General features: G+C 43.7%; 2 protein-coding genes across 2 annotated transcripts; both read left to right on the top strand.

Moving 5' to 3' along the window:
* Positions 1–3,516: 3,516 nt before the first annotated feature.
* psmd3 (proteasome 26S subunit, non-ATPase 3) lies at positions 3,517–14,306 on the top strand. The gene is made up of 12 exons (XM_088906113.1): positions 3,517–3,887; positions 5,903–6,093; positions 6,990–7,127; positions 7,561–7,697; positions 8,475–8,665; positions 9,360–9,463; positions 9,839–9,953; positions 10,364–10,483; positions 11,153–11,256; positions 11,814–11,969; positions 12,661–12,711; positions 13,375–14,306. Exons 1-12 carry the CDS (start codon positions 3,728–3,730, stop codon positions 13,450–13,452), a joined length of 1,545 nt encoding a protein of 514 aa, XP_088762239.1. The 5' UTR covers positions 3,517–3,727; the 3' UTR covers positions 13,453–14,306.
* Positions 14,307–18,268: 3,962 nt separating this feature from the next.
* LOC148814729 (granulocyte colony-stimulating factor-like) lies at positions 18,269–22,420 on the top strand. The gene is made up of 4 exons (XM_088905953.1): positions 18,269–18,433; positions 20,865–20,966; positions 21,522–21,662; positions 21,919–22,420. The coding sequence occupies exons 1-4, from the start codon at positions 18,269–18,271 to the stop codon at positions 22,111–22,113; spliced, it is 603 nt and encodes a 200-aa protein (XP_088762079.1). The 3' UTR covers positions 22,114–22,420.
* The last annotated feature ends 978 nt before the right edge of the window (positions 22,421–23,398 follow it).

Raw genomic sequence — 23,398 nt, 5'->3', positions numbered from 1 at the left:
TTGGGGGGCTTTCCATCATGCAGCCCCCCCGCTAAAAGTTAGTGACTGACAGATTAAGCACAAAGAAGATAACAGCACAAAGATGAGGAGACCTGACTTTGTGCTTTCTTTGCATAAGCACTACAAACATACTGTATAAGGCTGCAGCCACATGGGTGCATAGGCCATCGTACATGCCATTACCATGGTATAGTAGTAGAGGATGCTGTTGACTGCTTGGAAAAAAAAGACTGTGAAGGGGCAAGTGTGGAGACCAGCACTTCAGTGAGGGAGGTTATAGCATGCACAAGCTACAGAACCCGTGCCTTAAAGACTGGCTCCCAGTGTTCGGAAAAGGCGGCTAATTTTATATAGCCTGTCTTGGTTTCTATGTTTATTTATAATGCACAGTCTGCAATTAAGGAGCCCAAGCTCAGTGCTGGAGGGACTAAGGGCTTTTGCCATAAGGGTATCGATTTCTAGCACAGCCAGCATGGCCTGGGTGTGGCCTTCCCTCACGTAATGAGCTCTGATCTGTTCTTTCATCTTTCTGCTCAGCTCCACATGCCAATAGTCCCCTCTGAAGGGAGGCAGTTTCCATGGCAACTGCATACTATTTCTTACATAACCCCCCCCCCAATCCCCCCACCACTCCCCTGACCCTTTGAAGATCAGTGTAACTCTGCTGCTCTGATTACGTAACACAATATACATATCAGTGGCTTGTACAGGAGAGAGATGAATAGCTCCATCACAGCAAGTGGGCAGCAGCAAGGTACTTTTCCCTACGCAGCATCATGAAACCTTTCCACACACACGTCTCTGCGGTGGGATGACTACCACCTGATGAAGAGGAAAGCTGTGTCTCCATTACCGATCCACTGTCTGACAACACCACAGGGCTGGAAAGGTGCCCTGTTTGCACCCTGTTTTGTATGGCTCTGAAGCGTGAACCTATGGCTTCAAACTCCATCCCTCCATTTTCAGAATGCGGCTCACCCTGACATGGGTGATGGCAAGCCAGAGCCTATCGCAGACGTATAGCCCAGGACTGAGGACTCACAACAGCGCTCAGCCCGGACACCAGTGCATCACAGGGGCAGCAGAGAAAGACGAGAATTCAGAAGAGCCAATCAGAGAAAAGAGACAATTCAGAAGAGCCAATCAGAGAAAGGTAACAATTCAGAATAGCCAATCAGAGAAAAGCGACAATTGAGAATAGCCAATCAGAGAACAGTGACATTTAAAAATAGCCAGTCAACCCTAACCAACATGTTTCTGGGAGATGGAAAGAATCTGGAGCCCCTGCAGAAAACACCACCAAATGTAGGAAGAACATTATAACTATCGGGAATGACAGAGACAGATGCCTAAGGCCAGCATCAAACCCAGTACCCTGGATCTGTAAGAAATACACACTGACCTCCATACCATCATGCCTCCTAGTTTCCTATATTGTTACTATTGATTTATTTAATTTTTCCTCGTATTATTCCAACTATGCCCCTTTGTTAGTTCACTGAGATCAACCAAAATGAAGGAGGCCAGCAACCTAAATAAAAACACATCTCAAGAGGTATTTGAATAAAGTGTAAAAGGCACAAAGCCGTTCTATTGAACAGCAGAAATTAAAAGTATCATTTATTTTGAAAAGTAAGTAGGTGCACAATCATTTATGCATTTTTCACAGACCTGAAAACATGCAACAGTAAAGTAATTCTCTGATCGGCACAGATGTCTCATGTTACATAAGGGTTCCCTCCAACTGCTTACATAAAGTGTCTTTGATCTATCCACACATGCAACCCTTTTCTCCAAAAATAAAGGCTATGCCTTTAAGTGCAGAATTCTCAATCATGCCCAGTATCAGAGATTGAAATATTCTTAGTTTTCCCTATGTATGTGGCTATGCAGGACTGGATAGTGGACTGTGGCTATAGAGGACCGGATAGTGGACTGTGGCTGTACAGGACTGGACTGGACTGCAAAAATATTGTCTCTAACAGGACTTCTCGGATCCAGACCCCAGTGTCCACAATCCTGCAGGTTTTCTATGTCTCCTCAAGTTATAGACAGTGTTACACCTGGGAGCAAGGTTAAAGCAAACCAATTATGGTTTAACATAATCAATTAATTGGATTCTGGTGCCCCTGGGAACCCCAAACACAACCAGTTGTAAAGAAAGTACCCCTGCAGTAAACTAGATTAGCCATGAGAGCATTCAAGAACCCAAGTGTGTCACTCATTAGAGAGGTAAAGTAATGGTATCTGATCCCAGGTTCAAAAACACATCCACACACTCCACTTTATTCACACAGTGGCGATCAAAATTAATAAATTACAATTTAATTAAGAATGCTTTAACTGGTTGTTGCCTGATCATTTTTGCCTAAAAAGAAGGGGAGAGGAGTGGATCCCAGGACACTACACAACATTTACAGAAGACTCGAATGATCTACAGTCTCCCAAACCTTAGAAACATCTAGAAGAGAGCTGCAGGAGTGAGATTTGAAAGGGCACTGTATAATATCATAGAGAACATTTTAAAGCTGCTACAGAAAACAAAAAGCAGATTGCACGGAAAAATGCCTTACAACTGTAAAAAACGGAGCTTAACTACTTGTTAGCAGCTTTTTCAATGATCTGAGAAATGCAAAATAGACACCCCACTAGAGGACTTAGGTTGTGATTTATCATCCACTTAAGAGAGAATAAGGGCGGACTTCCAATTGCTAGGATTTCAGCTGTCTAACAGGAAAGATTGCATAAGTGGTTCAGTGGAGGGAATATTAAATGAGCAGCATGTTTTATAAATACGGTTCAATACCATAGGAACAGCGGTTATTACTACTGTCAGCTTTATCAAGCTTCGCTGGTGTTTCTGATTCATTGACGCAGTTTATAAAAAAGGGAGGAACTCACATAAAATTCATCTGAATCTGCACTCGTGTTCATGTCGATTTATCGTATACAGTCGGCGTTAATGATGTTTGTCGACTGACTTGAAGAAAACAATCAAATTGATCTTGAGGTGTGGAGTTAATGGAGATCGATGGCCCAGTTGTTCAGCATTAGAGAACAGCGAATGATCACTGTCCTTGATCAGAGCCCTGGAGGTCTGCGGATTTCCTTCCTAATCTCTGCTTTCCGTTTCTAAATTGAACTAACAACCTTATCGACTGCTCACGTTTTGCCAATGTCTTTATCAATCAAGGAGCTAAGAATAACGGAGAAAGCTGCGGGATAACGAAATCTTCAATTTCGAAATTTCCCGGGGATACAGATTTGCAAGGGAGCACTTAGTCATATTAGGCTTAATACTGTAATGAACGGTGATATAAAATTCCCTGGCTTTTCTGAGCATTAACCAAATAACCAAAAAACAAAACAAAACAGGTGTGCCTTTTCTTTTATTTCTTTTTCACTTTACTTAAAGACGTTCAGTGGCTTAATGGAACAGCCTAACAGTCGACCGTACTTATTGAATGCAATCAACATAATAGTTCATGATCTGAGGTTCTGTGTTCCTCACCTCTTGCCTGATGAAGAAGTAGCATGATCGACTAGAGATGCCTGACTCCCAGAATCCCTAGCGCGTCGTCCATAGTTGCCAGTCATTCTGCTGGGGACAGGTAATTGTTAGCGAGTACTCCTGCAAAGTAGATAAGAAAATAAAGATCGTTACTGAAATACCTTTACTTTCTTCAGTAACCGTTAGCCTAGCGGTTTGCGTTCGGAAGCAAAGAGGATGAAGGAAACCACGGCGAAGCGGCGGGAGAAATCCCGTGAGTCCAAGCCGGAGAAGCAGCCGGAGTCGGGCCCCGAGTCGCAGGATGTGGAGATGCCGGAGGAAGACGCGGCTGGCTCGGGGAAGCCGCACCGGGAGCTCGACACCCTCACCTTGGAAGGTACTGAAACGGGAGAGGGCGGGACTGCCCCCCGTCCCTGTCGCGCCGACTGGAGTAAAAATGCTTTTAATGCCCAGTTCATCGGGTCTCGTCCGACAGGCCGTCATTTGTCAACAACAACTGCAGCTGCCATGACTCTCATAAAACACAAACAACAGCGCTTCTCCGCGCAAGACCGCACCTTCATATCGTCGTACATATTTTGGTCTTCATAATGATCAGCGTGCGTATGCATCTCCTTCATTTACGTGACTATATTGGTGTTTTCGTGTTTGTTTCGATGGTTTATTTTTGTCTTGTACTTAAGATAATGCACCCATACTGCCAAGCGTTTTCCATTTTCTTTGGGACCATCGCTATGTAAGCGAGCTGACGTTTAAATTTGTTTCACAAGCGTATGATAAAGTAAATAATCGTACAAGTGGCTTTTTAAATTATGCAGTAGCTCATAGGTGCAGAAAAGATGGACTCAACGTTCTTCTCTACCACATTCATACAAAGTGGACGTTTTCTAGCTGACGTCGTTAGAAATCAAGAACGAATAGGGAAAGACATTTCAGATGGGCTGCAATAAAGATAAAACTCCTGAGAGAATCAGGAGGCACACAAATGACAGTTCGGTAATGCTGGTGTTAATTCTTGTCGCTCAGCGGCGCGGAGGGTGCTGCGTAATCACGCTGGGACCGAAGAAGTTTCTCCTGGGGCTCTCGCTCCCTTGAGTTTATCTTAATTGTAAAAATAATAGGTTCGTGGTGGATGTTTTTAATAATTGCTTATACTTATATGGCGCACTTTTGGACACTCCACTCAAAACGCTTTACAGGTAATGGGGATCCCCACCTGGATGATGTGACGGCAGCCAGAGTGCACCAGTACACTCCCCACACACCAGCTCTCAGTGGGGAGGAGAGCAGTTCAGAGATGGGGATTATTAGGAGGCCATGATTGGTAAAGGCCAATGGGAAATTTGGCCAGGATGCTGCGGTTACACCCCTACACTTATTGAGAAACGCCCTGCGATATTTAATGACCACAGAGAGTCGGGACCTCAGTTTTACATCTCATCTGAAGGACGGCGCCTTTTTACAGTATTATGTCCCCATCACTATACTGGGGCATTAGGACCCACACAGACCGCAGGTTGAGCGCCCCCTGCTGGCCCCACTAACACCTCTTCCAGCAGCAACCTGAGTTTTTCCCAGCAGTCTCCCATCCAGGTACTGACCAGACTCACACCTGCTGAGCTTCAGTGGGCTGCCAGTTATAATAATAATAATTACTTACACTTATATAGCGCTTTTCTGGACACTCCACTCAAAGCGCTTTACAGATAATGGGGACTCCCCTCCACCACCACCAGTGTGCAGCATCCACCTGGTTGATGCAACGGCAGCCATAGTGCGCCAGAATGCTCCCCACACATCAGCTCTCAGTGGGGAGGAGAGCAGAGTAATGAAGCCAATTCATGGATGGGGGTTATTAGGAGGCCATGAGTGGTAAGGGCCAATGGGAAATTTGGGTTACACCCCTACTCTTTTCGAGAAACGCCCTGGGATTTTTAATGACCACAGAGAGTCAGGACCTCGGTTTTACGTTTCATCCGAAGGACGGCACCCATTTACAGTATAGGGTCCCCATCACTATACTGGGGCATTAGGACCCACATGGACTGCAGGGTGAGCGCCCCCAGCTGGCCCCACTCACACCTCTTCCAGCAGCAACCTTAGTTTTTCCCCAGAGGTCTCCCATCCAGGTACTGACCAGGCTCACACCTGCTGAGCTTCAGTGTGTTGCCAGTTGTGAGATGCAGGGTGTTATGGCTGCTGTTTAAACGGATCTTACAGCTGCAAATATGATTTCAGCCACGCATCACAGCTTTGGGCCAGTGATGCTCAATTAGGGTCACACATGCTAGAGGGGTGGGTGTTGTGTTTGCGCAGGCCGACCCAGCTGCTGATTCTCCCAACAGGAGATCTGCTGCGTGACCTTTTGACCCACATTTGCTTTTTTCTCAGACATCAAGGAGCACGTGAAGCAGATCGAGAAGGCGGTGTCGGGGAAAGAGCCCCGCTTCGTGCTCCGCGCCCTCCGCGCCCTCCCCTCCACCAGCCGCCGGCTCAACCCCAACGTGCTGCACAAAGCCATCTCCGGCTTCTTCACCTCCAACGCCGCCGGCAGGGAGTTCCTGCTCAGCTTCCTGGAGGAGGTGAGGACTCCTGCGGCGCTCCTGCCTGCGAGCGCAATGCACTGGTTTTCCTCTGCCGGCGGCGGCAGCTGGCGCACAGCCTCGGAGCCTCATGGAGGCTGAGGAAGCTTCAACAGCTGTCTTCACACGCTTGCCTCTTTCAGCTCTCGCCGACTGCTGTCAGTCCGACAGGCACACGAGCTTTTCTGTCTCCTCCTGCAGCTTCAGAAAGTTTCAACTGCGAGAGGCTGGAGACGTTGCATTGACATTGGCAGCGCAGTTCCCACCTACACGAAACACACACGGGGGTTTGGAAGCATAATGATGGAGTCTGCTAGCAGAATCTGTATGTTACTCTGTACCCCTATAGTGGTAGGAGCTGTGAACTCCTGCTGAATTCACATGCTAAACTCTCACCTTCACGCTTGCTGTAGCACAGATGCTTCCTCCCTCCCTGTACTGAACTCCCATCTTCTGTACTAAACTCCCTGATGGGGAATGTTTATACTAAAGTCCTGATAAGAAAGGAATGTTTAAGTGCTTTCTGAGTCCTGGAGTTTCTTGAGAAAGCTACCTCAAAGACAGGAGGGGGAGGGTGTAGAGAAAAGTATATATAAGCTGTGTAGAGCCATATCCCTTTTGAGCTATAAAACAATAAGCCTGAAATGCATTGTTTTTTGTATACATATAGTAAACCTTGGCTTGACGAATGGACACTTCAGTCTTGACTCTCTTGGTTTCTTCATTATTCACTCCAGATTATCCAAAAACATTACAATTGTATCCATACATGAACATTCAAGATTCAAACGAGCCCACCTCCCACGTGGACGTTCTTATGCAAAGGCGTTTAGTTCAGCTGCTGTTATGGCTGTAGCTGGAGAAATGGGCTGATGAAATGTCTTGACTCTCCTCAGCCTATGGACACGGAGGGTGATGTCCAGTTTCGACCACGAACAGGTAAGGCAGCTGCCACCCCATTGCTGCCTGAGGTAGAGGCCTACCTACAGCTCCTCCTAGTGGTCTATCTCACAAACAATAAGCGCTACACAGAGGTGAGTTGCATACAAAAGATTGATCTTCTGAATGATTGGGAATACAGATATTAGGTTTTGTTTAATTATGATCATACCATTTTGCTCTTAGACACTTTAATATGAATATAATTAGTTAAAAGACAAATACATAGTATTGCTCTGTTATTTTTTAAATGCTTTGTTAAATGTCCACATAATGAATTGCTAGGATTTGACAGCTTACTGCAGTTCATTTTTCTGCCCATGATATGTAATATATCAAATGTGATAAGCTTCTGAATGTCTTAAGTAATAATAATGAATGTTAGCATACTTTTCAATTGTAACATAGTAATAGAGGTGTATATGGAAACTGGTGTTAACTCCCAGAATATCATATAGCTACAGGTACAGACATTGTAAATAAAGCTTCTTATACCCGGTGAATTACTCTTGACCTGTGGTTTTGTAGGCTCAGAAAGTGTCCGATCACCTGCTCCAGAAGATCAGTTCTCAGAACCGCCGGGCCCTGGACCTTGTAGCAGCCAAATGTTACTACTACCACTCCCGTGTATACGAGTTCCTCAACAAGCTGGACGCCGTGCGCAGGTGAGCCCCCTTCCTGTGGAGCTTCCAGCTCTTAAACATTGTATTATAGAGAAAGACAGACATACCAGCACTGCCTGAAGCACAACATGTCACTGCAGTTAAAAAGAATCACGGCTGTATTTTAAAAAGGTTAGCATTTAAATTAACATGGTCTTTTTCTTGTGTGGTCACGCGCCTAATTGGGAGAGATGCATTGCAGTAATTCAGTCTATTTTACATCAGTAAATCAGCTTCATTATGTATAATTCTTTTAAGACGTACCTTTCATCAGAACATATTTACCTAGATTTAAAAGTACAGCTGTTACTTTGCAGAAAGGCACATTAATTCATTTGAAGCATTGGCAAAGAAACCTGTGCCTGTTAACCCATGTGCTGTGGAACAGACTGATGCCACTAGACACCGGGGCCTTTGAAACATCTCAAGACCTCGAGTTCCAGTTCAGTTTCTGCACCCTGTGCGTGCCACATCACAGCGATAAGTTCGCTGAAACTGGACCCAAGTGTTATAAAATCAAAGTCCGAGCAGCTGCACGTATGTCAACTTAAAATCTTCTAGAGAATAAAGTGGCACCAAGGATGGATGTTTCATTTAACTGTAAATTCCATCCAAGCGGATGTCCCTGTGAAACATGCCCTGCCTAGAGATTAGGTTTGATCACTAGCAGATTTTGACTTCTGTTTACACTCTGTTATTCCATGCCTTCCGATACCCACTTCCCAACACCAATGCCTTTTTTTTTTCCTGACGTGATTTTCTCGTCTTACCCCCTCGTAGCTTCTTGCACGCTCGTCTCCGGACGGCCACGCTGCGCCACGATGCCGACGGCCAGGCTACCTTGCTAAACCTACTGCTCCGGAACTACCTGCAGTACAACCTGTACGACCAGGCAGAGAAGCTGGTGTCCAAGTCCGTCTTCCCAGAGCAGGCCAACAACAACGAGTGGGCACGGTACCTCTACTACACAGGTCAGTGCTCCTTCCCACTCCTCATCTGACATGGCCAGTGTTTTCGAAAAGATTTTAGTATTGTTCTTGAGAAATATTTTTCATTCTACAAAATTGATCAATCGTTTAATTTAAGACAAATTGTGGAGAGTCGTAGTCAGCATGGCATCATCATTAGGAGAGGTTCTAATCTCACTTGAAATAACAGTTTCAAATTTAAAAATGAGAGGAGAGGACTTATTTTTGGGATGTATACTTAAAATGCACTGGACTTTAAATGCAGAACAGAGGAAATTTGTGCAAGATATTCAGGAACACTGGAGCCTGACCCTCAATAACAGACAAAACAAATATTGGTTTTTAATTTTTTTTTTAGCCAGCTGTTTCTTATGCACCTGGTGGTACTAAAGTCCTGCATGTGAATGAATCATACTCCATTGTAGTAATAAACCTGAAATCAGGGAGGTCAGTAAAAAGTTCATTATTTACTGTCCATCTGTAGAGTACTCATATATAGCACAAGGTGCATTGGCTTGTGCAGAGGACCTTGATCAGGGTGCCACAGTGGTGCCCCACATGAGATCCAAACCCACAGCCTCCCAGTTGCAAGTCCAGAGCACTAAATACTATAACATACCTCTGTCCCTGGTGCTTGTCTGCCTGTGGCCAGTAGTGTACAGATGCTCAGTTCAAGTTCTCAACCACTCTCGCCCAGGCCGCATCAAGGCCATCCAGCTGGAGTACTCGGAGGCCAGGAGGACTCTTACCAACGCCCTGAGGAAGGCCCCTCAGCACACTGCCGTGGGCTTCAAACAGACCGTGAGTTTGCAGGCAGCACGCAGAAAAGTCTGGAGTGCAAACGCCGTGTCCGATCTCTGTAGTGTAAAACCTAACTAGACTTCTTAATTAGCATGACAAAAATGTGTAGCCTGAATAAATCCCAGCATTTACTCATTCTATTTGGATGTTGGGTGATTAACTTCTGCTCCAGGAAGAAGCTGTGCAGTCTTCAGCAATCCTAGTTCTTAGGTTAATTTCATCTTGTGTGCATGGACTGCCAGTAACTTGGGGGATGTTTTTTCTTCATTTGAGCAAGGCATTCCTTAAGAACACTTGGAGGTTTCTTAACGATTGTTTTTAGTTCCCAAAACAAAGTGAGAAAAGGGAAATCGGGTCCATGTGATCCCTCTTCAGGTGCACAAGCTGCTGATCGTGGTGGAGCTGCTGCTGGGAGAGATCCCGGACCGACTGCAGTTCAGGCAGCCCTCTCTCAAGAGATCCCTCATGCCTTACTTCTTACTGACTCAAGGTAAGCAGAAGGCTGGCTTGAGCACTGCTGTGCGCTGTGTAAATCTGAACAGTTACAATCAGGAGGAGCTCATTGGGCCCATCCAGCCTGTTGGGTTATAAGTCACTGATTGATATGAGGATCCCACCCAGCCGTTTCATGAAAGAAGCCAGACTTTTCACAACCCATTGGGTAACAATATGAACGACTGTTCTTCGTTTTAAACACTGACTTTAATAATTTTTGGTCCGTCCAGAAGCTTCAAATAATTCCTAACATTTTTGTCTGATACACATAGTATACTTGCTGCCTTTTCCATGTTGCTTTTCATCCTGTTCTAATTGGTGCAGCCTCTATTCTAATTCTTGTTTAATTCAACCCCTCATTTTGACTGCTTTTGACCTGTTCCAATGCCTTGGCTGTTGGTGTAGCTGTGAGAACCGGAAACCTGGCCAAGTTCAACCAAGTTCTGGAGCAGTTTGGGGAGAAATTCCAGGCAGACGGGACTTACACACTGATCATCCGCCTTCGACACAATGTCATCAAGACAGGTGAGCACAGGGGGACTGTACTTTCACACAGGTACCCTAACTAGGTGCCCCCCTTTGATAAGGGTAGCTCACCGTAATCACAATAGCTGTTCATCAACCCGCTGTTTTGTTAAAGAGCTCAATACACAATTGTCTGTCCACACCAAGACAATTTCTAGTTGTGACCCTCTTTATGGATACACTTGCTTAGCCTGACAGGAATTTGTCCATAAGTATTTGAAAATCTTTAAATATTCAGTCAGTCTGAAGGAAACAAGTTTGTTTTCCAAACAAAAGAATGGAATGAATTAAAAAATAAACTAAAACAAGTTTTGTACTGAATACATGGATATTTTAAATTTAGAGTTAAGTCACTGTTGACTGGTATTCTATTTCTAATTTTAGACTGAACTTTTTCGTATTGTTTTATCGTGCGGCAGTGCTCTGCCCATGAGGGCAGATCGTCATTGGAAATGAGGATTTTTATCAGAGCTGGTTCTTGCGGATAAATGAAGAATCTTCCTCGAGTTTTTTTTTCCCGAGATTTAAAGGCCATCACTTTCTTCTGCACTGTAACGTCTGCACTAGAAGAATCGGCAGTGTGTGGGTACGCACAGTCAGGGCTGCACGTGTTGTCTCTTGAGGGTCTTTCAACCCAACCCCTCTCCCTGCTCTGTGTCTTCTGCCCAGGAGTCCGGATGATCAGCCTGTCGTACTCACGGATCTCGCTGTCTGACATTGCTCAGAAGCTGCAGCTGGACAGTCCTGAAGACGCTGAATTCATTGTGGCAAAGGTATGAGACCATGTGAGGCTGCAGTTCAGTTACTGGTAGCAGGCATGAGTAGTACCGATCACTGCTGTATATAGATTTAAAGTTTTACGCCACTTTATTCTCCGATGCTAGAGTTTGCACAGAGTTTTTGGGATGATGTATATTCTTTGATTTTAATATTTAAATATAGGACATGTGCTTCAGTGTAATCTTCTAAGGTCTAAGGGCCCCCTAGCCATGACACCTTGATTTGGCCTGTGCAGAAATCGCTTAAACCACTTGTAGTAAATTTTATTCCTCAAGATACAAGTTGATATGCATGTTACATCTGCAGTGCGTTAAATCTATTTTTGACTTGTACTTAGTTGAATTAATGAAGGATTGAGAGTTTACGGTGAATGAGAAGCAGTGTGGATTGACTATAGCCTATCCCGGGATTGAACTCGGTTATCTTCAAAAGCTTCTGGCGACTTGAACCAATTTATAATCCGGAGAGCAGTCCATTTCCGGAATGCCGAGAACGGAAATATAAGAAGGTGACTGACCTTGAGTTTTCATTATCCCAATGTGGCTCCCAGGCCATCCGAGACGGGGTGATCGAGGCCAGTATTAATCACGACAAGGGGTACGTCCAGTCCAAGGAGACCATTGACATCTACGGCACCAGGGAACCCCAGCTAGCCTTCCATCAGAGAATCTCCTTTTGTCTGGATATCCACAACATGTCCGTCAAGGTAGATAACCTGCTGTCTCGCGTGTACCCTTCATTACACCAGTACAAAACAATAGAGGGTCATTTTGCCATCCCCACAACAGCCTCAAAGACCTCTGCCAGTGAACTACAAAAACCCTCAACACTTTAAACCTCCATTCATTTTCTAACTGCTCCATCCAATTTAGGGTTATGGGAGAGCAGGAACCCATCAAAGTGCAAGGCACTGGGACAGGACGCCAGTCCATTACAGGACATAACACATACAGATATGCACGCCAGGGCCAAGTTTCTCAAAAACCCAGTTAACATACCAGCCTGTCTTTGGACTGGGGGAGGAGACAGATGCGATCATGGGGAGAACATAAAAAATTCCACTCAGCACCCCAAGTCTGGAGTTGAACCCAGGGCTCAGTGCTGCAAGGCTGTTAAACACTGTCCCACTGTGCTGCTTCACACATTCAGCAAATCACGGGGCTTTTCAGCCATCACTGATATTGGTATGCATCTTAGGCCGTGTATGGTGGTAATATGAGGTGGAGTCTGAAGAAGGTCAAAGTGCCTTGCCACATGCTTGAACTAAATATGGTGCAACAGTACAAAGATCAGAATGTTCTGTGTATTTGTTTTCACTGTCATGCAATGCCAGGTCTAGCCAGCAGATGGCGTTGCTTGACTGCATTCAAATTTGGTCCTTTTTTTTTGTCTTGCAGGCAATGAGGTTTCCACCCAAATCATACAACAAGGATTTGGAATCTGCAGAGGTGATGTCAGATTTTACTTGGATTTAATGCTATCCTTTGAAAGGCAGCAAATGTAATGGCTTAATTAAATATTTAACAGTATTGTATGGGATATATTGTGAACAATATTTGGTTAGTACATATGCATTGAACACCTATAGCTCAGTGACTTTAAGGAACCAATTTAACAACTTTTCCTACATCATCAGGTGTTGTTTCTTTGAAGAGACCTAGAAAAACTTTAACAGCAGGCGTCTTCATCTCTGAAAAAGGGAGAAGTTATGCGACTCATGTTCCTTACACAGTTGCCAGAACCTCTTTGAGAACGAAGTGTCACAGAAGGATGAAAGATTGCTGTTGTCCAGCCTCAGCTGCTTGCATAACAAGCTGTACCTTGAAAGTGCTTCCCGCCGGGGAGTGATCCACTGCAGGTTCCCACAAGAGGGCAGCAGTGTCTAAAACACAGCAATGTTTGCACAATGTCACTTTTCTGGCCTTAAGGATCTGCAATTAAAATAAAAGGTTTAATTTCAGACAGTTCCTGATCCATCTGTTAAGGGTTGCCTTTCCAGGATCATTAAATTATTGGATTTTCAGTTGTTGTTTTTAACCGTTATACAGTACTATTGTTTTTTTTTGTCACACGAAGGAACAGATTTCTCATGGGAGAATTGTTTTTTGCAGGAGCGTCGTGAAAGGGAGCAGCAGGATCTGGAATTTGCCAAGGAGATGGCGGAAGATGATGACGATAGCTTCCCCTAGATGTCTTTTTGTTTTGTTGTTTTTATCTCATACCTGGTTGTCTTTCTGGTCACATCTTTTTGGCGTCTGCTAATACAGTTCAATTATCCTACTACACCCTAGAATGGCTGTCTCTCTTTTTTTTTTAAGACTTCTGAAAAGCCTGTGGGCTGTATTATTGTTTGGTATAAATGAAATATCAAATGGAAAAGTAAACAAACCCTACATTGGGTTTTAAAAGTGAGAAACAGAAATTGTGTCAGGCTTTTGATTGATACGAAAAGTGAGATATTCTAAGATCCTGAAGGTACAGTTATTACTTCAGCTTATTTACATGTCTGACAACCACCAAAAGACAGTACTAACGCAGTATTTATAAAGAGGGAGAGCATCATCAATATAACCACAGTGTATTTGGCAAATCCTATTGCACAGGGTGATACTAGAGAAAGTAGACTTCTTCTTGCAGTCCATGACAGACTGGGAAACCTACCAGTCCCTGGGTTCTTTCTTTCAGAATTGGTTTCTGCTATTCTTTTGGTCACATGAGTATGACCTCACCCCCAGACAAACAAACAAACCACAAAAGAATTTTGTTTGGTTTTTGTTCCGTCTTTCCCCAGCCCCGCGTCTGCCCCTTGCTACAGCTTTAAACTCCAGCTTCCCCATTCAGTGCAGAAGCACCTTGTGCCTTCTGCCTCGCGGCAGGCAAGTGGACTCGTCTTGTGAGATCTGAAGGACGATGAAGTGTCTTTATTTCACTACCATCACTGCTGTGCAATCGTGCCCATGGGTTTAACCATCTAGCCAGCCTCAATCAGAGGAATGGGCATTTGTGTAACAGAAGCAATTAAAAACCTTTTTTATATATACACTACACACAGTGTTTGTTTTATTTACAGTACATCAGTGTGGAGTTTTATTATTTTTGGTGTGCTTGTTTGATATTTGCTCTGATATAGGATTAAAAAGAGATGGCTAAACTACCTAGTTATAAATTTTAGTGTTCATGTCATGGGGGAACACTTAATTTATTTTTCTCATATGCAGAAATGTAAGCCTTTAGGGCCTTTACAAATATCCACTGAATATAAGTGAAAGGAAAAAGGAAAGTGCAATATTACTCAACTGTTTGCAGTTTACTGTTCTCATATCTAGAACAAGACTAAACCTCATGGCCTTTGTATACAGTAGAGGTAACATTGACGTCAGAAATGTATTCCAATTCTGAATGGAAATAGTATGTAATATTACTCACAGCTGTTGGCATTGTCCCTGTATACCCTCCTGCAAAAGTAATCTTTGTTTTCTCTAGGTAGAAACACAGTCCTTTTGTGATCTACTGGTGTTTTAGCAATTATTCCTTTGTAATAACCGCTAATCCTGATGAGTATCACATTGTAGAAGTACCTTTTAAGTTTTGTAGATATGTAGGAAGGATCGTGTGCCAGTAAGTCAGATTTCACTGGTAAATGTGATGATTCTCCCAACATAGAAACAGCTCACACGCATCATTACTTGGGAAATATTGCAAGTAAAACTTTAACTTTGTGCGTCTGCTACAGTATGTCTTGAGTGAACTACTGTGATTCCTATCTTGCATTACTTCCCAAAGCCATTGTAGTGGCGTTTTATCAGGATCTCAATGTGGCTGTGGTACTTTTGACACACGATAGCATTGAAGATTACATAACAGCCAAGGTACTGAGTCTTTCCTGGGTTCCTGTAGATCAAGAAAGAGAAAACTACCTTGCTCTTCCTTGGGGCTCTGCAGGGGCTGGCTACAGCCAGCTTTGTCAGTTGTATAGATTCCACTGGCTGCAGCATTTCCTCCTTGGTGTGAAGAAATGGGAGTGCCCCCCTAGCATCACCTGCTTGAAAAACATAATAGACATTTTGTTAGACAAAGTTGAAAAGCAGTTTTGAAATTGTTTGCTTAGGATGCACAAAAGAACTTCTTAAGCAGAGGTTTCTTTTTCAGCTAGAATGGACTCTGAATTTGCACTGAAAATGGACTTCATGAATCTTTAAATGTTCACCTAATATAATTACACCTGGCAATTGCTTTTACAGTATTTTCGTCTATGCTTGTTTTGTATTTAAAGGGTCAAATAACATTGGTTTACTTCTTTCTCAATAATGAGCTAACTGGAACATGCCCCCAGTAAGAGTATGCTTCCCCCAACTCAACATGGATTTGAAGGTTAAAACAAGTGGCATATTTGTTCTGGGGAAGGGGGGGCATGTAAAATCCCTTTTCCATGAAACAGTTACTAATTCATTCACACAAATGGCACCTTAAAACACATACAGATTTGTAAATACAGCTTGTAGTTCATCATTTTTTAAAAGCAAAACAAAAGATTTATTTTCTATCATTGCTAAATCATTTGCCTACTAGTTTTTGTATGGGTTTGTGCTTGATAAATAAAAGCTGATGTTATTTGTGATTTGTTTTCTCATTTTAATGATTGTCCAGTGAGAATGTTACAGCATTTTATTTTATTCACCCATTGCCTTTTGGATTACTGCTGTTATATTATCTCAGATTCAGGGATTTTTTTTTTTTAAAGGGAGCCAAGATTGCAGTATGCTAAGGAGATCTCAAGTGTCTCTGATTATGTGAACCTGGAATCTATGCTATTAGCAAACAGAGAAATGATGTCATGAGCTTTGAGGATTTGCCTAACTGCAGGTAATGAATTGGCCCGCCTCATGCTTTTTAGGAAAGATGGGAAAACCTGAAGCAGTTATAGTGTGGCAATGTAAATTAGGAACAGCTTAGATGGACACAAACTGAAAGCAGAAGGGACAAAGGTTGAAAGATCTCAGGGGACCAGCCTCTGTCTTCCCCTCTCTGTGCAATGCAGTGAGAAACCTAACCAGGGCCTAGATTGCAGAAACGGGTGGAAATTTTACCACAGAGGAAACCATTAATGACTGCTTTCAAAATCAGTACAGCACTCTTCAAGTCCAGAATAGAGAGACCTCAAACTGCGCTCAAATCAAAAGGTTATCATTAAATCTCTTAACTTGCTCAATTGATCATCAATTTAATACTCGGTAACCTTGTTTTCAACACTGTCTTAATCGAGAAGTAATTATAAAACCATAAAAATGACAAAAACCTTAGGGTTAATATCATATCATGTTCTGTCATGATCATGGTAACACCAATTTAATATTCTTAACATTGTAAAAACACATGATTTTGGGTTCTATTTTTCTTGAAGGACAATAGGAGCAAATATTACTAATGGACCCAAATGTGCATTTCAAAACCATCTGAAATGATCTGTAACGCGTTTCCCTGTAGAATATAGTTTATTTTTATTTTTTAGATTGGTTGACACCCTCTTTCCCAGTAGACTTCCAAGAGACACGATAAGAAAGTATAATGCATCTCTCTCACACACAAAGTAAATATTTCGCGGTGTTAGAAAGGTACTGTACAGTGGCTTACGGTCCGTAGAACAGAGAAGATAGAAATACTATGCTGTACGTCATCTGTACACCTCCCTGCGGCACACAAGGCAAACCAGTGTGAGAGGTGACTGTAGAAGCAAGGGAGAGGAACCGGGATGGGACTGAGCGCATCCCGTCCCATCCCACCCCAAATAATTCGGGCTGTGAATTAATCCCCGTGAGAGCTCAGCACCCCATCCAGGGAGGTGGAGGGGGAGTGGAGTCGGTAGACTTAACGCGACGGAAACCAGGATGAGCTCTGGCCCAATGAGCTGCTGTGGCTCAACTGTGGGGGGGGGGGGGAAAGGACAGCAATTCAATGTACCCGTCTGCACACATGGGGCGACACCTGACAGCAGCTGTCCAGGTACCACGCAAACGCCAGTGCAAGATGAATGGTTGTGTTCAGAAAATAGTCACATATGCTTAATTCTCAATATACAACCTTTTTTTTTTATTTGACAAACTACCGTTTATAGATATGCTGTATGAGCACATATATGCTGAGTATTACGCAGTGCATAACAATGATCGATTTCAGTGTCATATGACTTCATTCGCATCTGACAAGATTGGCGGTTAAGTACTCCAGTTTACAATGATACTATGTTTCCTTTGTCAGTCTTGTGAAATTTGGGGATTTCAACATTCCATTGATTGTATTTATATTCCAGGGTCTCCTACTGTATTTTCAGTTCTCAGTTAGTGCTCTGACTAACCTGTTCAGTGGATCTAAAAATCTGACACTACAAACCCACATAGAATGAATTCTTTATACAGTAAGTAAGCTTATGTGTTTTCCTAAATTCTTACTTAATTCAAAGCTAAATTATTTGCTTTTCATTCAAAGTTAAATTACTCTTAGCAATTTGCACTGGGATACTGTTTCTTTTGGCAATGAAATAATTGCAAATTAACTTGTTTTTAGGACTGAAATGTTAAGCTAAAAGAACAACTCTCTTCGAAACAACATTTAAGCAAAGCAAAAGAAACAAAGCTACTCTGTGGATTCAGCAAAAGCCACCACAATCGAAAGAGAAATTCGGCACAATAACAGTCTCCTCTCCGAGGCACTGCTAAGGAGTGATTCTGAAGAGCCAGCAGCCTCTTGGATACTCTGTTTTCTGTTTGTCGTTCTGCATGATGTAACAGTTCTATCACTGATTAGGTCTGTAGGAGGCACTGTTCGTCAGCTTTGCTTTTGTTTCTGTTGTACAACCAGTACAACAGCGCTCTAGGAGTGAGCAGTGAGAGCAGAGAGCTAAAGATCATTTGTGCTCCTCTCTGCAACTCACCCAGAGCTCTGCAGAGCTGCCTTTCTCCCCTGCGTGCAAGGACTATAACAAGTGTGTTTCCTCTAACAGCCCTGTCTATGCACTTCTGCCTGGCTCTGCTGGCCTGTGCCCACCCCCTGCCGGAGTATTCTGGAGAAATCGGACTTGTCATGGAAGATCCAGAATTCCAGAAAGTAGTCAGCCAGAGCTGGAGCTTGGTGAAGAAGATCCAGGATGACATTCCAGAGGTGACCAAGGCTCTGGTGAGTACTGTGGGACAAACCCCGATTTAAAAAAAAATACATTCCATTCTTGGAGAAGTGCAGTTTGGCTTTGCTGGATTTGAGATACATTCCTGACTCAGGGAAAGTGACGGATCTGCGTGTGTTAAACAGACTGAGAGTCCTACATTTTAGCAATTAAAAATTTCACAGTTCGAAGACCAATTTTTCTGACTTGCTACACAACTTAAAAAGGACAGGAATTTGGAAATTTAGTAAAGGTCGTCTTCAAGTTAACTCTCCAGCAGTTTAACATGCTCACTCAGATAAAAGTCTTTGTAGACAGCCTTCTTTAATCCTTCCAAAGGTTTCAACACAGAGGCTGTAGCAGCTCTGCTGTCACTTCACGTTCTGTAGGATTACAGAGTATACTGCACATATGACTAAAAGAGTTTCGTAAAAGTTTCCTGCGTTATGCAACAAGTTATTAACTTGAAAGCTCGCTCTTCCTCAGCCAAGCTTAATAATGACTCAGGGATTTATCTGAATCACAAATGTCAGAAACCATTTGCCAGGCAGCACTCCAGGAAACCAGAGGAAGTGCAATTGTCATAAATAGAAATATAACTATTTTTTAAATAGCAGAGCCAAAACTGAATGTGGGATTCTCACAAAGCACAGGACAGCAGGCTGCTGCAGCAGCAAGCCAGTAGGATAGCATTCCCAAACACTCCTCTCCTGCAACATTACTTTGCTTTTGCTCCGATAGCAAGGGCTGTAGGTCAGTGTGATAAGCATGCTTGTTTTCAGCCAGTTGATTTCGCATTTGGGCTTTTGCAGAACTAGCGTTTGAGGTTTTGGCAAAAGTTGGGAGTTGTGGTACTTGCAAAGTACATGTGGCATGTATGCTTATGCAAATTTGGAATGAAACCAGGTACCCAGTAGTGCTGTACACCTCCCCACTCTGAGACGCCAATAAAACATTACAAAGCAAAGTGCTTTTGAAATCTGTTCAGCTTGTGGATTACATATTGCGTGGGTACTTCTTTCTGGAATGCTAGCAAACAAAAAACGAATGCATGAGAAGATAGAGACAGCACATGGATTGCAACTGTGTCAACATTTCTTTGCAACGGGCAGTCCGGCAATTCTTTGAACACTTATGGAATAATGTTATCTACTTCCCGTTATACCACACAAGGTCCTACAAATGCTTATTGTTGGCCTTAAAGGAGCAAGTACTGACAATACTACAGAGTTCTGGATTTGACTCCAGCCATCTGCACCTGTCTGTGTGGAGTTTGCTTCAATTTCCCCCTTTCCTCCCAAAGACATGCTGTCCACATACAGTATGATCGCCAAGCTGTCCAAGAGGAAAGAAGCCATGTGATCTCTTCCCCACCTTGCGCCCTGTGCCTCTGGCTTGTCAGACCCTCACAGGACAAGCAGCCTCCTGATAATAGTTTGAATTGCCAAGTCTTTACACAAAGAGTTGTAACCAGCTGCTTCATGAAAGAAGCAGACCTTGAGATCAGACACTTAAAGGCACACAAATACGCTGCATGGCAGAGTAAAGTATCAAGACCACTGTAATCCTTGCAAAGCATAAGCATGGCAGACTCCAGAGAGGAAGCAAGATTGTTTTCATGATGCCAGGCCAAGCAAGATAAAAGCACGGAATAACGCCTGATGATGCTGTGCGGAACGAGTGAAAACGGAGCAAATCTGAAGTTTTTCCCATTCCTCTTAATCCCTCCCTGGCAAGCCATGCTGCAGCACTGACGGGGTGCAGGGGGAGTGCACAATAACAAATTAATAAATACAATTCCGTCTCCTGCTACAGACACCTCGATCATTACAGGCTGAAAAGCTGAACAGTCAGGCTGGTGTGTGCAGATTTGCAGGGCTCTCTGCAGATAAACATTCACTGCCTGCAGCCAAACAGAGGGAGCAGCCAGAGCATGTCACTCACCACCCCAGAGGGCTTCTAGAACCAGGACGGCCCTCTGTGAAGCAGGCTCCAATTTCAGACTCCAGCCTGTCTGCTTTGTACCTAATAAACCTTGTCCATGCCTGGCTCACAGCAAAGAGGGTTAAAGTGCAATAAGCAGAGTGCAGGCACTATGAAAGCATGCTCAAGGATAGAAGCCCAAAAGCAACACTTTTTCCTACAGGATGAACGTTTTACTAATGCTTTTCTTTTTAAGCATAAAGAAACAAGATACAAACAATGACTTATGCCATGTGAGCATTTTACCAATATTCAAGAAATGTCTGAACGCCAATTGATTGGTTGCTAACCACCAAACGGGCTAAGCAGCCGCATGGCCTCCTGGTGTTTGCAATCATTCTTATGCTCTGAGACACTGCAGTGTCTAAGTGAAACCCACTGGAAATCCATGAAAGAACAAGACTTTCCTCTCTCTGTTTGGGAATGTGAGCCTGATGGCATCTCTCTCTTTCTCTCGCACAGGCCCTGCCAGACTATAAGGACATAGACCTCCAGATGATGGCCGCCCAGCTGGGAATCCCCTCTGCCCCTGTCCTCAAGGCCCTGACTACAGAATTCACCCTGGTGAGTAGAGCACGCCTGGCTCTCTCCCTGTACTGTAATGCAGGGGAGAGTGTGCGCGAGAGCTTCTTTTGCACTGGCCCAGGAGTGGATTGTTTAAGACAGGAAAGGGCAACTCCAGGATCACAAAAGTGGCTGGGCTTTCCTGCCCCATACTTTACAAAAAAGCCACAGGTGTCCCAGAACACTCCTGCAGCAAGCTTAGTAGGCTGGTGATTTTATGGCACGAGCCAAAGGCAGGTGTACCTTTAATTTCTGAGTCTGAACCTAAACTATCAAGATGCATTTAAATCTGCTCATATGGTTGATGCTGTGGCAATAAGAGTTCTGCTAAATTGTGATAAAACAGTGGCATTGCACAGAGCAGTACATTAAAGGCTGGCAAACACCACAAGCAAAACCTTGCAAAAGAAAAGGCATGAGCACGGCATTAGCCTGGCAGAACCAAGGAGAAACAGATTTGTTCCTTACCTTCTGAGCTCGTGCCTGCTCTCCTTGAAATCCGACTCCTGCTGCAATTTCCCCAAGTCCTTAGAGCTGTGACTGTTCCCCTGGCAGGAGACATCTCTCACCAGAATGACAGAGGGGCTCCAGATGTTCCAGCACCTCCTGGAAGTAGTCCGTGATCATTCGGTGGCTCCTGAGAAGCTGGACATCCTCCTGGCTGACATCAGGGACCTGATGACCCAGAATTACAAGGTGGGGGCCTTTCCGATACACATGGTTAAGAACCTACAGAGCCCAGCAGGAATAAAACAGTCACCTCTGCTCCTGGGGGGCCACTTAGACATTGGAAAACGTAGACTTCATTCAGTGAGTAACTGATTGCATTAGATATTAAATGCTCAGGTGTAAAAACCTGAAGGTGATGACCCTAGAGCTGGGGGTGAGTGACATCTGAATCCCTTACGAAAGGCTGAAGGTTTCATTTTGATTTTCTGGGGGGCTCCTGCAGGTGTCCCAGTTGGCCCAGCTGGAGATCAATGTGGTGCAGTACGTCGACTCAGGGCTGGCGGCCCGGCTGGCCGGGGAGTTCGAGAAGCGCGTGGCGGCACACATCGTCCTGGCCAACCTGCGGGCCTTCACCCAGGACGTGCACCGCAGCCTGCGGCACATGAGCGCCAAGAGCCGGCGGGCGGCGAGGACGTGAGCCAAAGATGGTAATCCTACACTGGACAAAAGAAAAATCAGCCTCTCTTAGCAAAAAAACATACTTTCTTGTCTCAAAACAGCCTAGAAAATAGGATTCATTTAGTAATGGTAGATTGTGATCCATGTCACTGTTTCTCAGCCACAGACAGAAGAATAAGCCTGTAAGTCTCAAGAAGAACCTTTGTATTTTAGGAAGCATGAGATTTAGCTGTGTTTTTCCTACAAAAAAACAACATATACATTGATCAATACAGGATTTTGTCCATTTACATTCTTAGGGCACATAATTCAAGCAATGCCAAAATAGCAAATTGAGCTATGAGATACTTTTGGTCTCCTTGCTTTTAAAGGGATCATTGCAGGATTCAGGGTGCCTTGTTATCACAGCTCTTCTGTTGTGGTCAGGTGTGGAGACAGTGACATGGCAGGTACTGAATGTTTCTCATTGCTAGGCTGGTGTGCACCCGATTGCACCCCATGCAATCGGCACAAGTACAAGATGAATCTGTAACTCAATCTTGTAGCATCCCTTCTGCAAGTCACACTGCAATCTCAAACTATACAGAGTTATGGGAATCTACAAAAAAAATTCGTAGCATAAGTATAATGAAAATCGCAAAAATAGTTTTTGTAGGGATCTCCTCCTTTGTAGGCTTAGGGAAATAATTTCTCAGGAGACATCAACAGTTAATACCTTATTCTTTAAATAAATTCTTAAATTCTTATTTATTAAGGGGGAAAGGGGCTGGAAGGGCTAACAGCAAAATGGTTTTGTTCTATTTGATAAATATTTGTATTCTGCAAAAGGTTTCCAAGGTTGATGGGGTTACTTTTCAAAAACATGGGGAATTGAAGAAAAAAACCGTACTGGCCCCATGTGTAGTCAGGCCCTGACTCACCAACGTTGCGTGTCATGACCATGACTCAGCAGATCCTCCCTCATACTCCAGGGTGAATCCTGGTGCACTGCTGACCATGACTAGGCGCTCGGTGATGCCACAGGGAGGCAAGACTCCAGGCTTAATTTTCGAATTTATTTATTTGACTTATTTACCTATTTATTTGATTATTTATTCACACAAGCAAAGATGATATTATTGTTTTTCTTCTATAAGCTAGATCATTCCCCCTCCTTCATACTCTTTGTATTTTGACGACATACATATTGACAAATAAAACATTTTTTAAAACACACACACACACACACATATATACTTGCACTGATTTAAAAATACTGTACATATCTCTACAGGAATGATAAAAACTACTTGCAACACCAGCGA

This window comes from Atractosteus spatula, chromosome 26, assembly GCF_055471065.1.
Source record: "Atractosteus spatula isolate fAtrSpa1 chromosome 26, fAtrSpa1.hap1, whole genome shotgun sequence".
Taxonomy (NCBI): Eukaryota; Metazoa; Chordata; class Actinopteri; order Semionotiformes; family Lepisosteidae; genus Atractosteus; species Atractosteus spatula.
The sequence above is the reverse complement of the archived record's forward strand: the minus strand, read 5'-3'. Positions and strand labels throughout refer to the sequence as shown.

Coding starts and splice junctions, on each gene's coding strand:
- LOC148814729 (XM_088905953.1), top strand. CDS start 18,269: ATGCACTTCTGCCTGGCTCTGCTGGCCTGTGCCCACCCCCTGCCGGAG. Junction 18,434..20,864: donor CAGAGGTGACCAAGGCTCTG/GTGAGTACTGTG, acceptor TCTCTCGCACAG/GCCCTGCCAGACTATAAGGA. Junction 20,967..21,521: donor TGACTACAGAATTCACCCTG/GTGAGTAGAGCA, acceptor TTCCCCTGGCAG/GAGACATCTCTCACCAGAAT.
- psmd3 (XM_088906113.1), top strand. CDS start 3,728: ATGAAGGAAACCACGGCGAAGCGGCGGGAGAAATCCCGTGAGTCCAAG. Junction 7,698..8,474: donor AAGCTGGACGCCGTGCGCAG/GTGAGCCCCCTT, acceptor ACCCCCTCGTAG/CTTCTTGCACGCTCGTCTCC. Junction 9,954..10,363: donor TTACTTCTTACTGACTCAAG/GTAAGCAGAAGG, acceptor CTGTTGGTGTAG/CTGTGAGAACCGGAAACCTG.